This window comes from Hylobates moloch, unplaced genomic scaffold (assembly GCF_009828535.3).
Source record: "Hylobates moloch isolate HMO894 unplaced genomic scaffold, HMol_V3 SCAFFOLD_18, whole genome shotgun sequence".
NCBI classification, from domain to species: Eukaryota; Metazoa; Chordata; class Mammalia; order Primates; family Hylobatidae; genus Hylobates; species Hylobates moloch.
Genome location: NW_026652293.1, coordinates 37,917,159 through 37,942,861, shown reverse-complemented (window position 1 = coordinate 37,942,861; position 25,703 = coordinate 37,917,159). Strand labels below are relative to the sequence as shown.

Genomic DNA, 25,703 nt, shown 5'->3' with positions numbered 1-25,703 from the left:
ACTGTTTCAAGCTAAAAATTTTTTTCTTTAAACAAAAATACCAATTATGACTCTGTGGGTTGTCTGTTAGAGAAAACTACATCTCAAAGTTAATGGTAACACTCTTGAATGTAATTTTATAATTTGTGTGGCAGCCAGTTTTTTTTTACTTACTAAACATCTACTGAGATTACATGGGAATTCAGTGGGAAAATACATTTCAACGTATAAATCGTATTTAGACAACTTTTCGGGTATTAATATGTCTAAAGTAAGGCCGGGCGCAGTGGCTTATGCCTGTAATCCCAGCACTTTGGGAGACCAAGGTGGGCGGATCACGACGTCAGGAGTTCGAGACCAGCCTCACCAACATGGAGAAACCCCATCTCTACTAAAAATACGAAATTAGCTGGGCGTGGTGGTGCATGCCTGTAATCCCAGCTACTCACGAGGCTGAGGCAGGAGAATCGCTTGAACCTGGGAGGCAGAGGTTGCAGTGAACCAAGATCGCACCATTGCACTCCAGCCTGGGCAACAAGAGCAAAACTCTGTCTCAAAAAAAAAAAAAAAAAAAAAAAAAAAATATATATATATATATATATATATATATATATATATGTATGTGTGTATATATATATATACATATATATAATATAAAGCAGGAGTATCAACTAATTGCTTTGTTCCTACTGATATATTTTGATGCTTTCTTGAAACACTTTTAAGCTATCTTCTTTTATGCCTCTTTGTTCTACTTTATGAATTTCCATAAGAATGGGGAGCACTGTTATAAACCCTATATTTTTTTCCTCCTAATCCAACCAATGACTTTATTTTTAGTATATATCGTTGCATGCCTGCAGCTTACTGTCAATGCCTCTTTTACTCATCTCCAGTGGATCTCAAGGTTAAACTAAATGAAAAAATAGGTTTTGTCTATTTTCAGAAGCTGAAAACCAAATCAAGTTGTATTGGACAAAATGTGATTCTTGAATTACTTGATGGTTTTCCATTGCCGTATCCATCTTAGTTGTTTTGTGGCTAGTAGCCAATTGGAACTACTGTTGAGCACTTTGTGTCAGTCACTGACCTCACAGCTTTACTTGTTTAACTCAATGCTTCAACAGCTCTGAGGCTGATACAATAAAACTTCATGCTATATAGTAACATGAATTTGGAAATGATAAAATTGGTGCCTGTCTTCAGGTATCTCTGTCTGAAAAAGTGGGTCCTTCGGTCTCCATTATTTGCCTGGCGCAGTTTCCCAGATTCAAGCTGCCAAAAGGGGCTCCAACTAACCCAGAGATTCTTAGATTTGCTGCTTCTTGGCTTCAAGTCCCAGCCAGACATGGAACCCAAGATTGTTCACATGGATGTTTCTGGAGGGACAATGGCCACCAGCTGGTACCATACTGTAGTACTCTATGCCCAGATGTCTTGGCTGTCTAGCATGCCTTGATAATTTTAATCCCCATCTCTTCCATACAAACCTATGTTTTATGTAACTGACACTAAGAAGAATAGACCTTCTGAAGATGATTAATAGGTTATTTGATGGGATCATGTTGAATGCTAATTTAAAGAAATATTTTTAATTCAAAAAGTAAGAGACTGTGATAGTGAGGAATTGTGACCCATTTGAAATAAGTTAGGCCGGGCATGGTGGCTCACGCCTGTAATCCCAGCACTTTGGGAGGCTGAGGAGGGTGGATCACTTGAGGTCAGGAGTTCAAGACCAGCCTGGCCAACATGGTGAAACCCCGTCTGTATTAAAAATACAAAAATTAGCCGGGCCTGGTGGTGGGCGCCTGTAATCCAAGCTACTCGGGAGGCTGAGGCAGGAGAATCACTTAAAAAAAAAAAAAACCCAGGAGGCGGAAGTTGCAGTGAGCCGAGATCGCGCCACTGCACTCCAGCCTGGGTGCCAGAGCAAGACTCTGTCTCAAAAAGAAATAAGCTTATGAACAATGGTTATTTATGGGTTATATAGTTTGGCTTGCACTGTTGTATTCTTATGATTGAGGAAATAAATCAAATAGAAGAAGAAGCTGCCTAGTTGTAAAGGACATAATTAAGAAATTATGTTAACTTAATTTTTATTTCTTGAGTCATGATAGTAGTGTATAGTTCCTTCACATTTTGGCTAACCAGAGGAGCCTATCAATTTGTGGACATTAGACCTACTTTTCTTCCTAAAATTCAGAGAGCCTTGCATGTAACGAGGCTCTCATTACATGTTGGTTGAATTGGTTGCAAACAGTCCTGTTCTTTTTGTTGCATATGTTTTGTTGTACGAGTGTTAGTCGTTGATGAAGTCTACTAATAATAGGATGACAGTAAATCCCAGTTTGCCTAGGAGAGTCCTGGTTTGTGTCTAGTGACATGGCTTAATTATTAATAGCTTAATAATTAGTAAATTACATTATTAAGCTTAGATAAATGAGGTGCAATGTTAAATTAGAAGTCTACTTCTTTTTTTTTTTTTTTTTTTGAGCCAGAGTCTCGCTGTCGCCCAGGCTGGAGTGGAGTGGCGCGATCTCGGCTCACTGCAGGCTCCGCCCTCTGGGGTTCACGCCATTCTCCTGCCTCAGCCTCCCGAGTAGCTGGGACTACAGGCGCCCGCCACCTCGCCCGGCTAATTGTTTGTATTTTTAGTAGAGACAGGGTTTCACGGTGTTAGCCAGGATGGTCTCGATCTCCTGACCTCGTGATCCACCCGCCTCGGCCTCCCAAAGTGCTGGGATTACAGGCGTGAGCCACCGCTCCTGGCCAGAAGTCTACTTCTTGAAGATTGATTAACGGAATGGTGCTTTCTTCTTTTTTTTTTTCAGGTATTTTAACAGCAGTGATAACAATTTACAGTATTGGGGATTGGATTACCCACCTCTTACAGCTTATCATAGTCTCCTGTGTGCATATGTGTAAGTTTTTCTTTCTTAATGTAACTCTAAATTTTTATGCCCTTGGCAGATTTAGTAAGAAGCAGTGTGATGGGGCTTTCTTGACTAGAGGAGAGATTGCTTGTAGCTGCTATTGTATTTTTTTTTTTTTTTTTTTTTTTTTTTGAGATGAAGTCTTGCTCCATCGCCCAGGCTGGAGTGCAGTGGTACAATCTTGGCTTACTGCACCCTCCACCTTCCAGGCTCAAGCGATTCTCTTGCCTCAGCCTCGTCAGTAGCTGGGACTACAGGTGCCCGCCACCATGCCTGGCTAATTTTTGTATTTTTAGTAGAGACAGGGTTTCACCATGTTGGCCAGGCTGGTCTCAAACTCCTGACCTTAAGTGATCTGCCCACCTCAGCCTCCCAAAGTGCTGGGATTACAGGCATGAGCCACCGCACCCAGCCACTGCTATCGTATTGTGTATTACAAATGGGTTTTAAGAAATAACTATCGGCTGGGAGTGGTGGCTCACGCCTGTAATCCCAGCACTGTGGGAGGCCGAGGCAGGCAGATCACGAGGTCAGGAGATTTAGACCATCCTGGCTAACATGGTGAAACCCCGTCTCTACTAAAAATACAAAAATTAGTCAGACGTGGTGGCACATGCCTGTAGTCCCAGCTACTAGGGAGGCTGAGGCAGGAGAATCGCTTGAACCCAGGAGGTGAAGGTTGCAGTGAGCGGAGATCACGCCACTGCATTCCATACTGGGCAACAGAGTGAGACTCCATCTAAAAAAAAAAAAAAAAAAAAGAAGAAGAAAGAACTATCAAAGTTTGAACATTTCTATACTTTTTTTGGAGGACATCTAGCAAGAAATGCAAAAAACCTGGTTTTGTTTTGAAGTACAGATGTTATCCGTATGTGTGGACTACTGAGAAATATATCTAATATGTGTTGTATATAAGAAACTATTTTTTCTGGAACAGCTCAAAGTAAATGAAAAATATAGATCCAAATGGTTACTGACTAATCTGTCAAGTTAGAAACTAGAATAATTGTAGTGTTTCATTTGTGATTGAAGATCAAAATGGGAATTCCTCCTCCTTTTAAAGAAATTGAATAGTTATAGAAGATAAGGAACTTCTGTTTTGGTAGAGACCCAGTTCTACTCTGTAGTGGTATTCTGTCTTAGATTTGAAGTGTGTCAGCAAAAATTTGAGGAACCTCTTCACATGAACTCATGAACTCATCTTCCTTGTTTAATTTCAACGTTACAGCCATGTGTCACTTCACGATGGGGATACATTCTGAGAAATGTATGGTTAGGTGATTTCATCATTGTGCAAACATCATAGAGGGTACTTTAGTAGGCAAAATGGTATAGCCTACTATATCTAGGCTATATAGCATAGCCTGTTGTTCCTAGGCTACAAAGCTGTACAGCATGTCACTGTACTGAATACTGTAGGCGGTTGTTAACACAATGGTATTTGTATATTTAAACATATCAACACATAGCTAGAGTAAAAATATGGTAGTATAATCTTATGAGATCATTGTCCTACATAGGGTCCATTGTTGACTGAAATGTCGTTAAATGCAGTGTCATTATGAGTGTATTTCATATTTGCAAAAATAAGCTTCATGGATTGAAAATAAACTCCCAAACATCATCATTATAGTATTCAGGGTAATTGTAATACGGTTGAAAATTTCATTTATCTTTAACAATTGTGTTTAGTTTTATGCAGTGATTTATGATTATTATAGCTGTTTATTATAGCCAATTGTTATGATAACTAAAATATTATAAATTGTAAAGATGACCTCTGGTCAACACTAGCATATTGCTTTTTATAAAGTATGTGTTTAGTAAATGAAATGTGACACGCCAGATTGTTTTTACACTGGAAGAACTGTGAAGATAGGGCTTATAGTTATACCTTACATAGTTTTGTTGGAAGATAAGCAATGTAGATGCTGTTTTATAGCTTAAGTCAGTTTCACGTGATTAAATAAAAAGAGTAAAATTTAAGCATTGACTCTTGCTTTATAAGAGAAATGGCCAATTCTCAAAATATTAATAAATTCATACATCCTTCAATATCCTTATTGCTAAAAGTGATGAGGAATGAAGTATCTGTATATATGCTTTGATTTGCAGGGCAACGTTTATAAATCCAGACTGGATTGCTCTCCATACGTCACGTGGATATGAGAGTCAGGCACATAAGCTCTTCATGCGTACAACAGGTAAAAGAGCAATGGGTAGTGAAATGTAAAATTTGATTTTTTAAAAATTTTGGACAAACTGGTAAAGGTACTATTATTGTTCTTACTGACTTTAAAATTGTGCAATTACACATACACATATATTTGTATACATGATCCAAGACCAAATGTATATGTAAGCTAAAACAGGAAAGAGTAGAAAGGAATAATTCTGGGGGCTTTACATTTTTTATCTGACTTAATTCTTTGAACTCCTAAATGAGATAAATACTATTATTCTTATTTTAAGCTGAGGAAACTGAGGCACAGTTAAATGAAGCAAGATAGCTATAAATTGAATCTTTAGTTTTTTAGGGTGCTGCTTTAATATCCTAATTCTAAATCTCTTTCATTTTTTCTTAAAGCAAACCTTGCACTTGTCATCTTATACATTGTATTGTTGTGCAGTTTCTAAATTAAATAATCCACTCAACAAATGTTTATTGAGCATCTGTGTGTGCTGTTGTAGGAGCTTGAAAGTAATAAGCTTAGATTTCTTTAAAAGCTTTACATGACTTATGCTTTAATGCTAGCCCAGTCCTTTTCCTTAATTAGTCTAAATGTAGTCAGAGTTTGTTCTCCTTACACTTCATCCAGTCATGGAATCTTAGGCCCAAGAGATAACCTGTTTTGCCTGTCTTTCCCTCTCCCACACCAATGCTCTTTCCTCTCCAATGCTTTAATCCTTTCTGAACCACATACTCACCAGGTGATTATTTGGCTTCTGAACCAACATCCATACTTGCAGGGAACTCACAACCTTTAGAGACAGTCTATTCTGTTTTCAGAGAGCTCCAGTCATTAAAAATTACCTTCCTAAATTGAACTTCCACCAGTCATTACAGATTATGTTTTCTAGGGTTACAGAGAACAAGTCTGATCCCTTATATCCCTAACATCCTACAGGAATTTGAAGTCACCTCTTCTCTAAGTTAGAGATTCCTATATACTTCGGCTATTCCTTAGATGAGCAATTTGTTGAATGTGATTATGGTTTTGAGGACTCTGTCTGACCACCCTTTGGGTATGTTCCAGTTTGTCAGTGTCATCTTTAATGTGGCATCTGGAGCTGAACATATTGATAGATTGCAGTTGATAGATTGATAGTTTACTGTCACCTTTTTCTTGACACTATACTTAGTGAGATATAAGAAAAAAATAAGCTCTTTAGACAGCTGTGTTATACATTTGAAGAACTTATGTATTTATTTTTCTTTGTTCTAAAGGACTGCGTGTTCAAAATTATGAATTGCTTTTCTTTTTTTAGTATTTTTTTTTTCAGTTTTTTCCCCACCTAGGTTTCTCAAGCTCTTTATATGCATTAATTAGCAAAAGTTTATATTTTTTCAATAAAGACTAACATTTTAAAAATATTTTCTTACACATCACTACACTTCAGTTATTCTTTATACTAGAAAATTTAGAGTATATAGCTTGAGGAAAAAAATATTTCCTTGCTTTGAATATTTTTAATTTTTAAGTCCAAGTTAGAGCAAAGAGAGAATGTTAGATACATCTGATTGACTAAATGTGCGAATTTGTTAGAGAAAATTAAGAGACTCCTTTGCAATACAGCAATTGAAATTAGTCACAGGTGAAGGGATTGAAAAGGGCTGACTGTGTAAAGGACTTTTCCATAGTGGGGCAAGAACCTTGTGTTAATGAATTCTCAATCTATATTGGAGGAAGGGAGGCAGTTAATGGGTAGCTGTAAATCCTGATGGATTCATGTTTAAAGTTATTTACTTGTGTTTTCAGTTTTAATTGCTGATGTGCTGATTTACATACCTGCAGTGGTTTTGTACTGTTGTTGTTTAAAAGAAATCTCAACTAAGAAAAAGGTAGGTTTTCAAGCAGCCTGACATTTCGTCTCTGAAATGTGTTCTTTATTAGTCTAACTATTAAGTATAGAGCTTAGAGAAGCCATGCTTTTGGAAAGAGAGTAATTAGGAATATTGTATCTTCTATTGATTTTCACTTCAAAAACATCAACTTATCTTACAGTGATTAATTATTTTAGTGTACTACTAAGATACACTGAATTTTGGAAGTTATGTACTGTTGAACTACATGCCATGCTGTATTTGTTACTTCACTGGTAAAGCTGAATTTTGAGCTGGCTTGTGAGATTGACCAAACTGAAAGGCATTTTGAAAAGTTGTATATTCTCAGTTCATAGTTATCAAATATTATTTTTGGTCATTTTAGATAAGTTAACATTAGATTGACTTCTCCAATTTGTATATCTGAAAGTACTTCCTCTGACAAAACCTTTTAGTGGTTTTGTTTTTCCTTTTTATGGAAGTGTCCAATGTCACCTCCATGAAAACTTCATTGTCTAAAGAGTTGTTTTATAAAAATTGAATATTTTATAAAAAGAAAATGTAACACCTCTGGAAAAGGGGAACATTTGCTAATGTGTTAGATAAAAACCACACTTTTACCCTGCTTGATTTGTGTAACAGATTACTTTCTTATCTCACAATATTTTTCTTTACAGATTGCTAATGCATTATGCATCTTGCTGTATCCAGGCCTTATTCTTATAGACTATGGACATTTTCAGTATCCTTTACCAACGTAGAAATGAAGTCAGTTGCATATTATGAAATCTAGACTCAGTGTTTACAATGCTGTCGTCTAGTAATGTCTTATTTGATAGAGTGCTTGCTTATATAAACTATTTCACAATAATATAAAAGAATCTCTTCACTAAGCTTTTATTTGAAAGGTAAAGTACAGATTTATTAAAAGTAGAATTGCTTTTTCATATTGTTTGGCTTGGGAACAAAATGTTGGTAAATGATTAGCTCTTTCCGGGGTGTTGGAAAAAGAGTGCCAAGTATGGTTATACTCTAGTAATTCTAAAGTATAACACGTCGTCTGTCCTTTGTAAATGTTATCTGACATGAAAAAAGGAGAATGATCTTACAGTTTTATGAGTTTTAAAATTTTTTTTCTATCAGATAGTAGTAGCTAGAAGCTTCAGGAAACTAAAACTGATAATCAAAATATGGCTTTTATATGTGTATTTTTTTGATGCCTAAAATAAGGAACATTCAAACAAAGCTTAGATTAGAGAATAAATTGATAAAGATCTGTATATATCTGTCTAATTTGTCTTATAATATATTGAATGTTATTACCTGTCTCTATCTCTCTTAAAGGAAAAAAAGACAACATTACATAGCAACATGATTATTTAATTAACAGCTTTTCCTTTTGATGCCAGTCTTGTTTTAGTTATAATAACACTAATAGGTGTATCTGTCAAAGGACTTACAAATAAAAGATATTCAAGTCTGTAGTTGTTTTTATCATATATTTTATATTCTGTCCACTTTACTAATTTAGTTTTTTAAAAATTTTGACATTGTTTATGGGATCATGGCTATCAAATACTCTGATAATGTCAAGAACAGTGATAGAAAAGGAAAAAAAGTTATTTACCAGAGTTTTAAAACTATATTTACTTTGAAATGTGACACTCATACAGAAAACTATGCAAAATATAAATGTGCAGCTCAGTGAGTTGGCAAACTACCACTCATGTCAAGAAATAGAACATTACTAGTATCCAAAAACTACCCTTGTACACCTCCCCATCCTTCTCCCTCCTCCTTTCCAAATGGTACCCCTGAACTAACTACTAATGCTGTAGTTTTCCCCTTTTTTGAATTTTATATGAAAGGGACAACACAGTAAGCATTCTTTTGTGTTTGATGTTTTGGGCTGAACATTTTGTTTATGAGATATATTCATGTAGTTGTGTGTAGCTGCAGTTCGTTAAAAATCTATGAAAGTGAATTCAGTGTTCACTTTCATTGCTTTACGATATTCCATTGCATGAATACATGTAATTCTATCACTGAGAGAGTAATTTGGGTTGTTTCCTGGTTTGGGCCATGATGAATAATGCTGCCATGAACATCTTATAAATATCTCCTTGTACACATATAAACATTCCTCTTATGAGTGGAATTGTGGAGTTATAGGGTATGCACATGTCCATTTTTAGATAATCCCAAATTGTTTTAAAGCAGTGTGTACCAATGAAGACTCTCATAACAATGGTGTAAGAGTTCCAGATGCTCTACATCTTGACCAACTGCCAATGGTTTTCAAATTAGCCATTCTGGAAAATTTGTAGTAGTATGTCCACTGTGATTTGAGTTAAACTCTGAAGGCTTTCAGGCATATGCTATCTTGTAAGGATACATTTTTTTCTTTTGAGATGGAGTTTCGGAGTTTCGCCCTTGTCCCCCATGCTGGAATGCAATGGCGTGATTTTGGCTCACTGCAACCTCCGCCTCCTGGGTTCAAGCGATACTCCTGCCTCAGCCTCCTAAGTAACTGGGGATTATAGGCGTGTGCCACCACACCCTGTTAATTTTTTTTTTTTTTTTTTTTGAGACGGAGTCTCGCTCTGTCGCCCAGGCTGGAGTGCAGTGGCGCAATCTCGGCTCACTGCAAGCTCCGCCTCCCGGGTTCACGCCATTCTCCTGCCTCAGCCTCTCCGGGTAGCTGGCACTACAGGCGCCCGCCACCACGCCCGGCTAATTTTTTGTAGTTTTAGTAGAGACGGGGTTTCACCGTGGTCTCGATCTCCTGACCTTGTGATCCGCCCGCCTCGGCCTCCCAAAGTGCTAGGATTACAAGCGTGAGCCACCGCGCCCGGCTTAATTTTTGTATTTTTAGTAGAGACGGGGTTTCACTATGTTGGCCAGGCTGGTCTCAAACTCCTGACCTCAAGTGATCCACCCACCTTGGCCTCCCAAAGTGCTGGGATAATAGGTGTGAGCCACTGCGCCTAGCTGTAAGGACACATTTTTTAACCATTATATACTTTTCTCATTTGCAAAATGTGGATAATAGAAACCCTGACTTTGTAAGCTTAGTTTAAGAATTAAATGAATTAATATTTGTAAAGCACTTAAGACACTTCCTGGGAGATACTAAGCATTATATAGACATTTGTTGCTATTATTACCATTTTTATAATTTATTTTTATGGTTCTGAAATTTTACAGTGATTTGTTTAGACATAGGTGTTTTTCACAATTGTTTTGGATATCCAAACTGTATATGGGTCCATACATTTTGAAGACTCATGTTCTTCTGTTATGCTAAATTCTGTTATTTTTTTTTTGATGATTTTCTCACTTTTTTCTTTCTTGAGCCTATTAGTCAGATGTTAGATCTTTTGCATCTCTTTGTCTTTTGTTTTATGGGTTGGATTATCTTGAGTTTATCCCCAACACTTCTATCGAATTTCATTTGTTTTGTTAGGTATGTTTTTAACTTCTAATTAGAATTTAACTACTTTTTTTTTTTTTTTTGGTAAAGTTCACTACTGTTCCCTGAGTGATTTTAATTCTTTCACGGTCATTTAGTTTCCCTTTCATTTCGATTCTTTTTCTGTCATAGGTTTTCTATAGATGTTTATTTTATCCTAGTGTATCTATTTTTATTTAAGAATAAGGCAAGAACACCTGTATGTGACTTCTATATATCATTGGTCCACTACAGGATAAGTGGGGAGCAAGCTGGCCACCACGCATTGAGATGCTTAAATGTCAGAATGTGGAGGGGTTTGCATTATAGTGCTAACCTCTACACTGGCTGCCCTGGGTAGTTTAGTTTATTTCTTCAGAAAAATATGCCCTCTTTTGTTGCCTTGGGGTAAATGTTTGGCTGCCAGATAATCTTTGCATGGGAGTGGGGTAAGATTTGACTTCTACCTCTAGGGATTTTCAGTTAATCTCTTGTTTTCTTCTGCACATACTACTCAAAGATTGTAACCTACTTGGTGTTTCCAAAGTTCTCTAGGGTCTTGCAGGGTGGATTGGCTTCTTGCTACCCTGAGTTTCCTCTGCGTATACTCTATAAACTGTGGCTTCCTTCATCCTATTTTATTTGTTATCACTTCTGTCTTCCAGAAATATGTTGAAATCTTTATCTATTATGACAGATCCTCCCATTCTCTTTATGGCTGTGAATTTATACTTTTTGTTTGTTTGTTTTTGTTTTCTTGCTCTCTTGCCCAAGCTGGAGTGCAGTGGCATGATCATAGCTCACTGCAGCCTCAACTTCCTGGGCTCAAGCAGTCCTCCTGCCTCAGCTTCTCGAGTAACTAGGACTTCAGGCTTGCACCACCACACTCGGCTAATTTAAAAATTTTTTTGTAGAGATGGGGTTTTGCCATGTTGCTGAGGCTGGTCTCAAATGCCTGGCTCAAGCAATCTTCCTGCCTTGGCCTTCCAAAGTGTTGGGTTTACAGGCATGAGCCACCGCTCCTGGCCTGAATTTGTACTTTTAAATTCCTTTTCTTATTATTTTAAGAGTCTCTCGGGAAGGAGAGGAGGTAAACATTAGTGCCTAGCTCACCATTTTGAACTGAAAATCTAATTGTGATATTGTTTTAATTAACAATGTTGTTAGTTGCTAATTAAGTACATATATTACTTTATACTATTAATATATATAATAGAAGAAGTGTAGTGATCTCAGTAAATTTTTTTTTTTAACTTGCTGTTGGAACATTGTTTTATTCTCTAGATTTAGGTATGTTATAATAATATTATGAGGTAATCTAACAGAAACAAAGCTATGTTTTAAATCTTTAGAGCTCTTTTAAACCAAAACAAATCAGCTGCTGTTTAGCAGTAGATTTAATGTATTTGATGCTATTATACATAATTTCATGTTTGTTCTTCACTTCAGTACTTTGAATTTCTATTGGGAAATAGCTTTCATTGTATATGTTATTTTAAAATCACATAAGAGATATGCTATGAGCTTGCATTTCATAGAGCATATCTCTTATGTGATTTGCTTTTTAAAAGCTCTATCTTTTTAAAAGATTATTGAGATAATTTCCTTGACACAGAAACATATATAATTCTGTGAGTCTTGGCTTTGCTTTGTGGGGTGTTCTTGGAGTATCTTGTGACTGCGACCTGCTAGGGTCACTGGCATTTTGCTTAGCTATGAATTATAAACAGATGGAACTTTACCACGCCTTGCCATTTTTTTGCTTTTTACTTGGCAAGTGTTTTAAAAAAGGCCTCAAAGGAAAGGGGTGAGTGACTTTTAAACACCAGAATCCAAAAATTTACTTCAGATAATTTTTCTGGCATACTTACTTGGGGTAAGGTGATCTTTCACTTTGCCTTTTGGTGATTTCTTATAAATATTTTGGCTGTAGGGTATATGGGAAGAGAGAGATTAAGTCATATTCTGTATCTTATTTTAAATTTTCCTAACTAGAGAAATATTTCAATTCATGTATATTTACTGGTAGTGTGGATTGGCTAGTTAGAACTTTGCTGTAGGATTTTATCACTTTAGAGCTTACTACATTATATACTTATTAGAAATACGTCCCCATTTGATATTTTTCTTCATGAATGCATTCCCTTATTCCTATAGGGATGGCATCTAACATAAATGTTAATTAGGATGGTGATACCAGTCCCTTTGTTGAAGTGCACATCTTAGCTGTTGTGAATTTTTTACCTCTGATTTGAGCAGACTCCCATCTTAAGCCTATATTGGTAACATAGATTTGGCATTACTATACATTTGCATGTATTATGTTCAGTGAGACTCAGGTTGATTTTGCAGAATTACTAACCTTTCCCTATCTTACTGCCTACCTTTGTTTTTGTTTTAGGTTTGTGTTGCTAGTTAAGCTAGCTTGTATTGTTGTGGCTTCCTTCGCTCTCTGCTGGCTGCCATTCTTTACAGAAAGGGAACAAACCCTGCAGGTTCTAAGAAGACTCTTTCCGGTTGATCGTGGATTATTTGAGGCATGTTAAAAAACTTTACTCTCCTTTCTGTTACTGTACCTTACCTGTGACCTTTCGGGGTTTCATGTAGAAGATACAAGGAATAGGAACCTCAGCTACTTTCCTCCTGTAATCATTCCTTGCCAGTTATTGCTTGATTGATTAATTGATTGATTGAGACAGGATCTTGCTGTTGCCTAGGCTGGAGGGCAGTGGCTATTCGCAGGGGCAATCATGGTACACTACAGCCTTGAACTCCTGGGCTCAAGTGATTCTCCCGCCTTTGCCTCCCAAGTAGCAGGGACAACAGGGTGTGTGCACCTTGCTAGTTATTTAATCCATTATATAACTCCTAGCTCAGCTGGCATTTTTTAGTACATTACATCAATAGGTAATATTTATGCCATCATCAGATCCATAATTCAATTATATGTTTTTATAATGAAATAGGGTTTGTAATGAAAGACAGCATGAGAAGTTTCAGCTGCAATTTTAACAGCTGTGTAATTTTTTGGTTTATATTCTGTTTTTAGTCTTAGGAAATTATTTGTGAAACTAATAATCATGTTTGCTTCAGGAAGATCTCATAATTTCTTATGAGATATATAACCTTCATCCATAGTAATTTTTAATGAGAATCTTTCATTTCATTTAATGCTAGTTTAATCACTCTTGTTAAACTTTTATTATGTGAATAATTTGATCATTTAGATTTGGTAATTAAATTAAACAAACCATTTTTCTGAAACAAAAAGGCCTTTTAATAAAGTTAGACAGAAACAATGTATTTATAGATAATTTGCTAACATTTCTTTTAAAAATAATTTTAAAAGCATATTTTCCTAAGTTTTGAATATATAAATTTCTATAGAATATCTTTCAGTAGACTTATAGGAAGATGGAACCAGCATTTTGAAAGCAACTAAGATGGGAGTTTGGTGTTGTGAAGGAACAGAAATGTGTGACTGTATGTCAACAGGATGATGGTAGTGATGATACTAATCACTATTGTTATAACCACCACTTAGCAGGTGCCAGACACTTCCATGTAATTTTATTTGATCTTTACAGTAGCTTTGTGGTAGCTACTGTCTCCACTTTACAGATTAGAAAACTGAGGTCAAAGATTCCTATAACTAGTATTTAGCAGAACTGTGATTTGAACTTTGAAAATTGTTTTCCTAACCTCTTCTTTATATAACCTCTAACACATAAAAGAAAAGTTTAACTCCCTGTGTAAGCTGTCTAATTATTTGCCTTACCTTCCATTTCAGAAATGGCATTTATCATGATAATTACAAAAATGAGTATCAGACATGTTTGATGATGTTGCCAGTCTCTTCCATTCACTTCTTGCCTTCAAAATCTGAAGAGCATTTTCTTTGATCCAGCAGAGGAAAGTGGGATGGTATAGTTGTCAGTGATAGTTACTTTTTTGATGTTAAGTCTGCACAGCTGTAAGTCAAGCAGCTGTGTAGAGAATGGATTTCACCAGCAGGAGAGCTGTAGTTACAAACTTAATTTTGAAAGTGATCCTAGCACAACTGCTAATGTCTTTAGACTTTTTGATTTATTAGCAATTAGCTATTGTCATTGCTAGTAGCTAGCAGGTTACTCTGTTACTCTAAGTAAATTCAGTTGTATGATAAAAATGGGTCAAATGTAATAGGTAGTCTATAAATTATAGAGAAAACATTTCTTAGAAAAATTTCCAAAGATGAATGACTTTAGTATTCAGGGATAGTGCACTGCTCTTTGAAAACTATTAAGTATTTGGGAATGTCTGGATTATCATGGGCCAATGCTTTTGATCAACTGCCCTGCATAAAAATGAAAAACGCTTGAGACAGTGTGTGCGTATATGTTTATTCCTGGAGGATTTAATCTGTTTAGTTATAATTGTGACTAAAAGTTTCACATCTCAAAAAATTTATTAGAGATTATGGGCTGTACTTCATGGGCTTTAATATTTCTTTCAATTATACCAGAATGTAAAGCTAACAAATCTCTTTTAAGGATAAAGTAGCCAATATTTGGTGCAGCTTCAATGTCTTTCTGAAGATTAAGGATATTTTGCCACGTCACATCCAATTAATAATGAGGTAAGAGAAAGAAAGTTTGTATGTAGTATTTTATAAGTTACTCTTTAAAAGCATTATGGTATTATTTATTTGGCATCATTAGGGAATGAGGTGTTTTTCTTTTTTTTTTTTGAGACGGTGTCTGGCTCTGTTACCCAGGTTGGAGTGCAGTGGCTCGAGCTTGGCTCACTGCAATCTCTGCCTCCTGGGTTCAAGTGATCCTCCTGCCCCAGCCTCCAGAGTAGCTGGGATTACAGGCTCCTGCCACATAGCCAGCTAATTTTTGTATTTTAGTAAAGATGAGGTTTCACCGTTTTGGCCAGGCCGGTCTTGAACTCCTGACCTCAGGTGATCCACCCACCTCGGCCTCCCAAAGTGCTGGGATTACAGGCAGGAGCCACTGCACCCAGCCGAGGTGTTTTTCTTTAGAGGATTTTCCACATAACGGACCTATTGCTCTGTACAATAAAACTCTTCCACTTGAATTATTTTATGTGAAGGTTTTTCTGAATTGTTACCTTCTTCTCTCCTTGAACAGAGAGTACATTAAATATGATTAATATTATGTTGAAGAGTCATGATATTCAGTGTGTATCAGTCAGGATCAATCCAAGAAGTAGGAGTAGGAGATCACTGTGTACTGTGTGTGTGTGAATTCATGACAAGGAATTGGCTTATACAGTTGTAGGGCCTAGCTAAGCAAAACAGAAGTCACAAGGCAGGCAGTCAGGAGGGAATATCTAGGGGGAAGGAAGAGCAATTCAGACCCAGATGCAGTCAGGAGGGAATATCTAGGGGGAAGGAAGAGCAATTCAGACCCAGATGCTGCTAGGGAAGGCCTCAGCCGTCTTTTAAAGGGCTTTGATCTAATTAAGTTAGGCGCCTCAGGACAAGCTCCCTTTTGATTAATTTAAAATCAACTGAGTAGGGGTTTTACATCTGCAAAATTCTTTCACAGCAGATTAGTGTTCAGATAACTGGGAGATGAGATGGGTGTGGCCTCTGTCTTCCAGATCTTATGAGAATTTCCCTTGTAGCCCACCCTAACAAAGGCATACAGGAAGAGAATTCTAGGGACCTTAGTTCAGCCTAGCCAAGTTGACAAGTCAAAATCTACAACTGGAAAAAATCAGTTATTGTATTAGGTTATATACTTGTTTTCAGGGCTTTCAGGGGCTATTTCCCGTAGTGCTAAATGGTTCCAGGCCACTTTGCTTGTTGAGTCTGTCTGCTTTTTCTAGTTCTTTTTCCTCCCACCCATTAGCCATCATTAGGAGAAGCTCTAGTATCTTCCTGCTCCCTTTGCACCTTGTTCTTTATGATTTACCATGGGCTTGAAAATCAGATAATCAACATTTGTGAAATGAGGGCTAAAGAGACTCTTTTGTGAGTAAAGTTTATGAATGTTTGTGTTACAGATATAGCATTCTCTCTTATACTTCATTATGTTTTCTTATTTTGAGTGTTTGATAATTGACCTTCAACTATGTATCTTTGTATATTTTCTGTACATGATATTAAATACTAAAATAACAGAAGCAATATTTAGTTTTATCATGTTTGGACTATATTATGTAATCGTGTATAAAAGTATATATATATATAAATGTGTAGATTTTGTTTAAATGTTATTTCATCTTTAAATTTAATAAATATAGAGTTTGAAATCAACTTAAGTTGATAAATAATATGATCCTTATATTTAAAAAATATTTCCTTATTTAAGCTAGATTTATACCTCTACAAAGAAGACAAATATTTGATTTTTATTAATTTTTTAGCTTTTGTTTTACGTTTTTGAGCCTGCTTCCTGCATGCATAAAATTAATACTTCAGCCCTCTGCCAAAGGATTCAAATTTACACTGGTAAGTTTTTCATTACTTTAGATACTGAATTCTTGCCACAACTGATCTTTTAAAAATTATTTTCATGGTCTGCACAGGATTTACTGGGTTGGGAAACAAGACATTCATTTATTTGGCAGACATTTATTGGATGTTTCCTATACTTAGCTTCTGTGTTAGACACTAAGCTAAGCAATCAATACTCTTTTAGTTAATTCAACTATTTAATTTGTTTCATATTAGTTAATGAGGGACTACAAAGTAGAAAACAGTGGCAATGAACTTAAGTAGCTTAAATAGTTATGCTATAAAACAGATGGTATTAAGTTCTATCAGGTACAAATGAAGTCCTATGATGGTGTGGGAAAGGGAGATATTATCTTAGGGGGAGATTTTAGAATGCTGTTTAGGGCAAGTGGGATTTGAGCCCAAAATTGAAAGTGGGGCAAGATTAGAACAGCAGGTTATATAGCAGAAGAGAAGTTCAAAACAGGAGGAAGAAGTTGAAGGTCCAGAGGTGGGAAAGGACACAGGATATTCTGGGAATAGCTATTAAACAATATAACTTGTGTGAGTTTTGTGTGTATGTGTTGAGAGTAGGAGAGGATATAGTGAAAGATAAGGGTAAAAATTGACCAAATTATCGAAGACCTTGAATATCTTGGTTGAAAAGGTTTGGAGTTTGATTTGTGTGCAAGAGAAACTAAAACATATTTTTGAGAAGGGGAGGGGGCAGATCTCTGTTTTAGGAGGATGACTTGTGTCAGTTTGAAGATGGACTAGGTGCATTTTCTATAGTTTAGGGTTTTTCTGAGTAGCTTTACAAAGTCTTCTTGGTTGTGTTTCTGTGGCATTTAAAATTGTGTTCCTGTGTGCCATGGTCTATAAGATGACATTTAAAAAATGCCTTTTAAACTATCAAGAACATTTAGTTTCTGAAAACAGTAAGACCTACTGGACTTATGTGAGGCAACATTTAGAAATTAGGGTTCCAGGTCTGGGACTGCCATGTAAGTACATTGGATAAAAACAAGCCAGAAAAGAACGTAACAGTGAAATACTTCAAAAGTGCATCTCATTACCACAATGCAAAAAGGATAGCTTTATGTTCCTCTTTTCTTTTTTAATTATCTTTTTATTGATGATTTGTGTTGTTTGATTCTGTGAATGAACTCTGAGCATACCAAGTCATCTGTTGTTAATATTCTATTGGATAGTTAGAACAGAATGGATATGGTGTAATGCTCTGATGTCTTCACTAGGCTTAACCTGAAATATCTTCCAAGCTTGTGATAGATTGTTGTTTTTCTAGGAAATAGAATGCTAAATAAATGTATATTTCAAAGATAATGGAATAGAATTTCAGAGTTTGGGTAACTTTAGCAGTGTTAGAGATTATTACTTTTAGGATTATAAGCCAGAAAAAACATTTTCTTTTTCTTAATTTTCTGATTTTTTTCAGTTTGGTATGTTTTAAAAGAAGCCATTGTGTTAAAACTTTTTAAATGTAAGATTTTTGTTATTTTGTTTTTGTTAATCATGCTTTGAATCTTATTGTATACTTCTGAGAGTTTTAAGAACATTTCCTATTATAATTATTTTAAAAGTATTTTCCTTTCAATCATGTTTGCCTGAATTATATCTCAATATAAATCTATAATTGAGGTAATTGATAGCATGAATACTGGTATATGTATAACAGCAAAAGGATTTATATTTAATTTTTCAGGTATTTAGTGCCCTCTCATATGCCAGGTCCGCCTCTAGGTACTGGCATGTAAAGGAATGACAGATGACATCCCTGCTCTCTTACTTGGGGCCTTCCATGCTAGTGGCAGGAGATGGACAATAAACAAAATAAATCCATTAACAAGAAAGCATCTGGGAGTAATGAGTGCTATGAAGAAAGTAGTGTTGGCCGGGCATGGTGGCTCACACCTGTAATCCCAGCACTTTGGGAGGCCAAGGCGGGTGGATCACCTGAGGTCAGGAGTTCGAGACCAGCCTGACCACCATGGAGAAACCCTGTCTCTACTAAAAATACAAAATTAGCCGGGCATGGTGGTGCATGCCTGTAATCCTAGCTACTGGGAGGCTGAGGCAGGAGAATCGCTTGAACCTGGGAGGCGGAGGTTGCGGTGGGCAGAGATTGCGCCACTGTACTCCAGCCTGGGCAACAAGAGTGAAACTCCATCTCAAAAAAAAAAAAAAAAGTAGTGGTATGTGAAAAGAGAGCTGATGGAATGGGATTAGGGGACACTTAGATTGAGTAAAGGAAACCTTTCTAGAGAAGCGGCATTTGAGCCAAAAAGTGAATGACCAACCAGAAGGAGCCAATCACAAGAAGATCTGGGCCCTGACTTGATAGAATCATATTTTTCCTTAAGGCAGGAACACATTTGGCAAAAGGAAAGGAATGAAGTGGCTGCTGTAAAATGAGTGAGGGAGATACAAGAGATGAGTTCAGATCTTATAGGCATTGGGATTTTTTTCTAAGTATAATAGGAAGCTATTGGAGGATTTTAAACAGGAAAATTACATGATCTGATATGGTAGCTGTTTGGAGAATGGACTATCAAGAGGCAGGAGTGTTACCAATTAGGAGATTATTGCACTACTACAAAGGTGGAGGGTGGCTTAGACCACTCCTCTGCCACCCTTAGCAGAGGGGAATGGAGAGAAGTGGATGGATTTTGTATTTAGGAGGTGCTGTAGATAGCATTTGCTGATGAAGGTTAGATGTGTAGCATGGATAAGATTCAAGGTTTTTGCTTGAGAGAACTGGATATTTATCCATATCTAATTTGCAGAATATAAACTTCTCAAAATAGATAATTTTTTATTTAAAACTCTAGCACGTGATTAATTTATAAAACATTAATATATTTTATTGAAGTGCATGTTTTAAAACACCAAAATAGATTTGTTTTGCCAATTTTAGATTCTGACCTTCTTGTCTTCCATGCTTTTAAATTTAAGTTGTCCGAGATTCCAAGGGAGGATGAATGTATGATTGTTGTGTCTGAGGTATTTACTAGTTCTGTTTATTAATAACTGAGTTATAATGAACTTAGATGGTTAAATAAAGCTTTATAATCATTTTTTTGAAAAAATATGTCAATTTTTTGATTAAAATATGCTTACTAGTGTTGTTTGTATTTTACTTCTAAATAGAGCTTTAATAAACTTTCAACTTTCATTTGAAATGATTTTTATTTAGATTCTATAATTAACTTGATATGCTATTTCACAAGTTGTTATATCTCATTTTCCCCCCTTTTTTCTTAAAGGTTAGCTGTGCACTATCATTCTTTTTATTTTCTTTCCAAGTACATGAAAAATCCATTCTCTTGGTATCACTGTAAGTAGAAACGTTTGAAGTATGTGTTTATTATGTGTTTATAATATAACTTTATAATTTACATACAAATACACATTTGAATGCAAAACAAAACCACACAAATATTATATCTTTGCATAAAACGATTTCATAGTCGTGTTTTTTTCCAGAAATTTTGATTTTCTTTATAAAATGTATTTTAAACTGAAAAATTTTGGTAGAATATTATTGACATAATAGTACTTTCTTCCTGTTCTTTCACTTATATTTTCTACATGCTAATAAAAAATATATCCTTCAAAGAGGTTTTCATCAGATTGGAGCCTGTTTGTCATCTTTGCTTTTTCATTTCATTCATTTCCACATCTATTCAGTAGCCTTCTTCTTTCCATTTACTTCCATGGGGTCTTTTGTATGTTGCCTTCTTTCTCTTTTTTGCCACAAGCTTAGTTTAGACCCTATGCTTCTAAAACTTTGTTTTAGAAGCATTAAATTCTTTTCCTGGTGTTCATAGAAAGCAGTGGATGACAGCTGGGAATATGATATCCTAATATTAAAATAGTATTTGCATAGAACCCTTTGGAATACCGAAATCCTCCTCTAGGTCAATCCCAACCCACTACTGCTCTACCCCTCACCCTATGTTCACTAGGATCTTGTGGAAGATACATGTATAGAATGACCAATGACAAATGGCAGGCAGTATGGCTTTTATTAGTTGGAGCTTTGGACTAAAACCTTAGTGTAGAGCTGGGCTGGCCTGTGTAGAAGGCTTCTTGGCTCTAAATAAAACAGTCTCATATCATTGTAGGCTGGAAAGACTGCTTAATGCCATCCTCTGAGGCCCAACCTGAGTTAGAGCTTACCACTATTATATGAGGCTAGGCTGACCCTACACAAATCACTGGTACCAGGGGATGAAACTGTGAAGAGGCATTACTTTCAAACATGTATTAATATATTTCCCCAGAATTTATATTCATAGAAAGGCAGCTCATTCAGGACCTGTAATCTGACCAGATTAGTTCTCAGACACTGAACTTCTAGGGGTTCATTTTCTACAAATGCATCTAGATTATTTGTAACAGTGCATGGCTTCAATCTATTTTTGGTAAATGGTTTTACAGTTTGCATTAAAAGTTCCTTTTGGGCTGGGCCTGGTGGCTCAAGCCTGTAATCCCAGCACTTTGGGAGGCCGAGGCAGGCAGATCATGAGGTCAGGAGATCAAGACCATCCTGGCTAACACGGTGAAACCCTGTCTCTACTAAAAATACAAAAAAATTAGCCGGGCATGGTGGTGGGCACCTGTAATCCCAGCTACTTGGGAGGCTGAGGCAGGAGAATTGCTTGAACCCAGGAGGTGGAGGTTGCAGTGAGCTGAGATCGCACCACTGCACTCCAGCCTGGGCAACAGAGTGAGACTCCGTCTCAAAAAAAAAAAAAGTAAAAGTTCCTTTTGACCTGGTCCCAGCTAATCATATCATTAAACAAATATTTCATTCAATAAATATTTGTTGAGTGCCTTCTATTTATCAGGCACTGTTTTGTGCACTTGGGATATATTCTAGACAAAAATCCCTGCCTTCTTAGCTATCATTCTTAAAGATAGTCACTTATTAAAAAAAAAAAAAAGAAGTGAGTGTGTTAGAAGGTAATAAATACCATGACAGAGAAATGAAACAGAACAAGAGTAATTGGGAGTACTGGAGGATGGGATGCAGGTAGAGGTTGCAATTTTATTTTATTTTATTATTATTATTGTTATTATTATTTTGAGACGGAGTCTCGCTCTGTCGCCCAGGCTGGAGTGCAGTGGCGCAATCTCGGCTCACTGCAAGCTCCGCCTCCCGGGTTCACGCCATTCTCCTGCCTCAGCTTCCCTAGTAGCTGGGACTACAGGCGCCCGCTACCGTACCCGGCTAATTTTTTTGTATTTTTAGTAGAGACGGGGTTTCACCGTGGTCTCGATCTCCTGACCTCGTGATCCACCCGCCTCGGCCTCCCAAAGTGCTGGGATTACAGGCGTGAGCCACGGCGCCCGGCCTTTATTTTATTTTATTATTATTTTTGAGATGGAGTTTTGCTTTTGTTTCCCAAGCTGGAGTGCAATGGCGCAATCTCGGCTCACCACAACCTTCGCCTCCCTAGTTCAAGCGATTCTCCTGCCTCAGCGATCAGTAAAAAGTCAGGAAACAACAGATACTGGAGAGGATGTGGAGAAATAGGAATGCTTTTACACTGTTGGTGGGAGTGTAAATTAGTTCAACCATTGTGGAAGACAGTGTGGTGATTCCTCAAGGATCTAGAACCAGAAAATACCATTTGACCTAGCAATCCCATTACTGAGTATATATCCAAAGGATTATAAATCATTTGACCCAGCAATCCCATTACTGGGTATATACCCAAAGGATTAGAAATCATTCTACTATAAAGACACATGCACACGTATGTTTATTGCAGCACTATGCACAATAGCAAAGACTTGGAACAAACCCAGATGCCCATCAATGATCGACTGGATTAAGAAAATGTGGCACATACACACCATGGAATACTATGTAGCCATAAAGAAGAATGAGTTCATGTCCTTTGCAGGGACATGGATGAAGCTGGAAACCATCATTCTCAGCAAACTAACACAGCAACAGAAAACCAAACACCACATGTTCTCACTCATAAGTGGGAGTTTAACAATCAGAACACATGGAAACAGGGAGGGGAACATCACACACCAGTCTGTTGGGGGTGGGGGGCTAGGGGAGGGGTAGCATTAGGAAGAAATACGTAATGTAGATGACGGGTTGATGGGTGCAGCAAACCACCATGGCATGTGTATACCTATGTAACAAACCTGCATGTTCTGCACATGTATCCCAGTACTTGTTTTAAGGAAATGAGGTGGTAAGTTGCATCAGATGCTGCTAATAGGTCAAATAAGATGAGGGCTGAGAATGTATTATTTGCCTTAGCAATGTGGAAGTCACTGGTGACTTTGGTAGGGCCTGTGTTGGTGGAGCAATGCAGGAAGAAGCCTTATTAGGTAGGGTTAAGAAAAAAATGGGCTGGGCGCGGTGGCTCATGCCTGTAATCCCAGCACTTTGGGAGGCCCGGGTGGGTGGATCATCTGAGGTCAGGAGTTTGAGACCAGCCTGACCAACATGGAGAAACCCCGTCTCTACTAAAAATACAAAATTAGCTGGGTGTGGTGGTGCATGCCTGTAATCCCAGCTACTCGGGAGGCTGAGGCAGGAGTATCACTTGAACCAGGAGGCGGAGGTTGCAGTGAGCCAAGGTTGCACCATTGCACTCCAGCCTGGGCAAGGAGAGCAAAACTCCATCTCAAAAAACAAAGGAAAAAAAATAGAAAAAATGAGAGGAGAACTAAAGGCAAGTAGGGATAATGCATTTTCTTTTTTTTTTCAGGCAGGGTCTTACTCTGTCACCATGCTAGAGTACAGTGGCATGATCTTGGCTCACTGCAGCCTCTGCCTCCTGGGTTCAAGCGATTCTCCCACCTCAGCCTCCCCAGTAGCTGAGACTACAGACGTGCACCACCACGCCCAGCTAATTTTTGTATTTTTTGGGAGAGAAAGGGTTTCACCATGTTGGCCAGGCTGGTCTCGAATTCCTGACCTCAACTGATCCCCCTGCCTTGGCCTCCCAAAATGCTGGGATTACAGACATGAGCCACTGTGCCTGGCTGATAATTCATTTTTTAAAAGAAGTATTTAAAATTATATTTTTAAAATTGTGGTAAAGTACACATAGCATAAATTTTACATTGTCAATTAGTACATTCACACTGTTGTGGAAGCATCACCACTATCTACTTCCAGAACATCTTCATCACCGCAAAAGGAAATCCCATACCCAAAGCAGTCCCTCTCCATTTTCCCTTCCCCCGAGTCCCTCTAACCACCAATCTGCTTTCTGCAAATCTCTGTGGATTTGTCTACTCTGGATATTTCCTATAAATGGAATCATATGATATGTGGTCTTTTGTGTCTAGCTTCTTAATATTTTCAAGGTTCATCCATGTTGTATCAGAACTGTGTTCTTTTTTATGCCTAAATAGTACTGCGTTGCATCGATACACTACATGTTGTTCATCAGTCATCAGTTGATGGACATTGGGTTGTTTCCACCTTTTGGCTGTTGTGAATAGTGCCACTGTGAATACTCATGTGCAAGTTTTTGTTTGAGTCTATACTCAGGAGTAGAATTGCTGAGTCACATGGCAATTCTGTATTTAACTTATTGAGGAACCATCAAACTTTTCCACAGTGGCTGCACCACTTAACATTCCCACTAATAATATATGAAGGCTTCAATTTCTCCATATCCTTGATAGCACTTGTTATTTTCCATCATTTTGATTATAGCCATGCTAGTGGATATGAGTGGTATCTCATTGTGATTCTGATTTGCATATCCCTAACGACTAATGATATTGAGCATCTCTTTATGTGCTTGTTGGCACAATATGTCTATCTTCTTCAGAGACAAGCCTATTTAAATCCTTTGCCTAATTTTTTTTTCTGAGACGGAGTCTCACTCTGTCACCCAGGCTGGAGTGCAATGGTGCGGTCTCAGCTCACTGCAACCTCCGCCTCCCGGGTTCAAGTGATTCTCCTGCCTCAGCCTCCCGAGTAGCTGGGACTACAGGTGCGTGCCACCACACCAGGCTAATTTTTGCATTTTTAGTAGAGGTAGGGTTTCACTATGTTGGCCAGGCTGGTCTTGAACTCCTGACCTCGTGATCCACCCGCCTTGGCCTCCCAAAGTGCTGGGATTACAGGTGTGAACCACTGCGCTCAGCCCCTTTGCCCAATTTTTAGTTGGGTTGTCATTTTTTGAGTTTTAGGAGTTCTTTATATATCCTGGGTACTAACCTTTGTCAGATATATGATTTGCAAATATTTTCTCCCATTCTTTGTGTTGTCTTTTTTACCCTCTTGATAGTGTTCTTTGATGCACAAAAGTTTTTAATTTAGATGAAGTCTAATATGCCTATCTTGTCTTTTGATTGCACTTTTGGTATATATCTAAGAAACCAGTGCCAAACTCAAGGAAATAAAGATTTACCCTCATTTTCCTTCTAAGAGTTTTATGGATTTAGCTCTTATATTTATGTCTTTGATCCATTTTGAGTTAATTTTTTTTTTTTCTTTGAGATAGAGCCGTGGTCTGTCACCGAGGTTAGAGTACAGTGGTGCAATCTCGGCTCACTACGACCTCCACCTACTGGGTTCAAGAGATTCTCCTGCCTCAGCCTCCCGAGTAGCTGGGACTATAGTTGCCCACCACAACAGCTGGATGATTTTTGTATTTTTAGTAGAGACAGGGGTTTAATTACGTTGGCCAGGCTGCTCTCGAACTCCTGACCTCAAGTGATCTGCCTGCCTTGGCCTCCCAAAGTGCTGGGATTACAGGCGTGAGCCACTGCACCCAGTTGAGTTTTTATATATGGTGTGAGGAAGGTAGACTGTTCTTCAGAGGAGTTTTGTTG

At 37.4% G+C, this 25,703-nt stretch overlaps 2 protein-coding genes across 3 annotated transcripts in view; one reads left to right on the top strand and one right to left on the bottom strand.

Annotated features, from left to right (window-relative positions):
* ALG6 (ALG6 alpha-1,3-glucosyltransferase) overlaps positions 1-25,703 on the top strand; it is a 72,433-nt gene that overhangs the window by 33,445 nt on the left and 13,285 nt on the right. For both annotated transcript variants that reach the window (XM_058430881.1, XM_058430882.1), the window contains exons 4-12: positions 2,811-2,900; positions 5,028-5,116; positions 6,893-6,975; positions 7,635-7,699; positions 12,030-12,215; positions 12,810-12,945; positions 14,941-15,026; positions 16,787-16,871; positions 20,141-20,211. In XM_058430881.1, the coding sequence (XP_058286864.1) occupies positions 2,811-2,900; positions 5,028-5,116; positions 6,893-6,975; positions 7,635-7,699; positions 12,030-12,215; positions 12,810-12,945; positions 14,941-15,026; positions 16,787-16,871; positions 20,141-20,211 (891 nt within the window). The remainder of the gene's footprint in view (positions 1-2,810; positions 2,901-5,027; positions 5,117-6,892; positions 6,976-7,634; positions 7,700-12,029; positions 12,216-12,809; positions 12,946-14,940; positions 15,027-16,786; positions 16,872-20,140; positions 20,212-25,703) is intronic.
* Positions 20,576-25,703, bottom strand: part of ITGB3BP (integrin subunit beta 3 binding protein) — a 102,218-nt gene continuing 97,090 nt past the window's right edge. The window contains exon 9 of the mRNA XM_058430886.1: positions 20,576-20,648. The gene's annotated coding sequence lies outside the window, so the exon portion shown is untranslated. The remainder of the gene's footprint in view (positions 20,649-25,703) is intronic.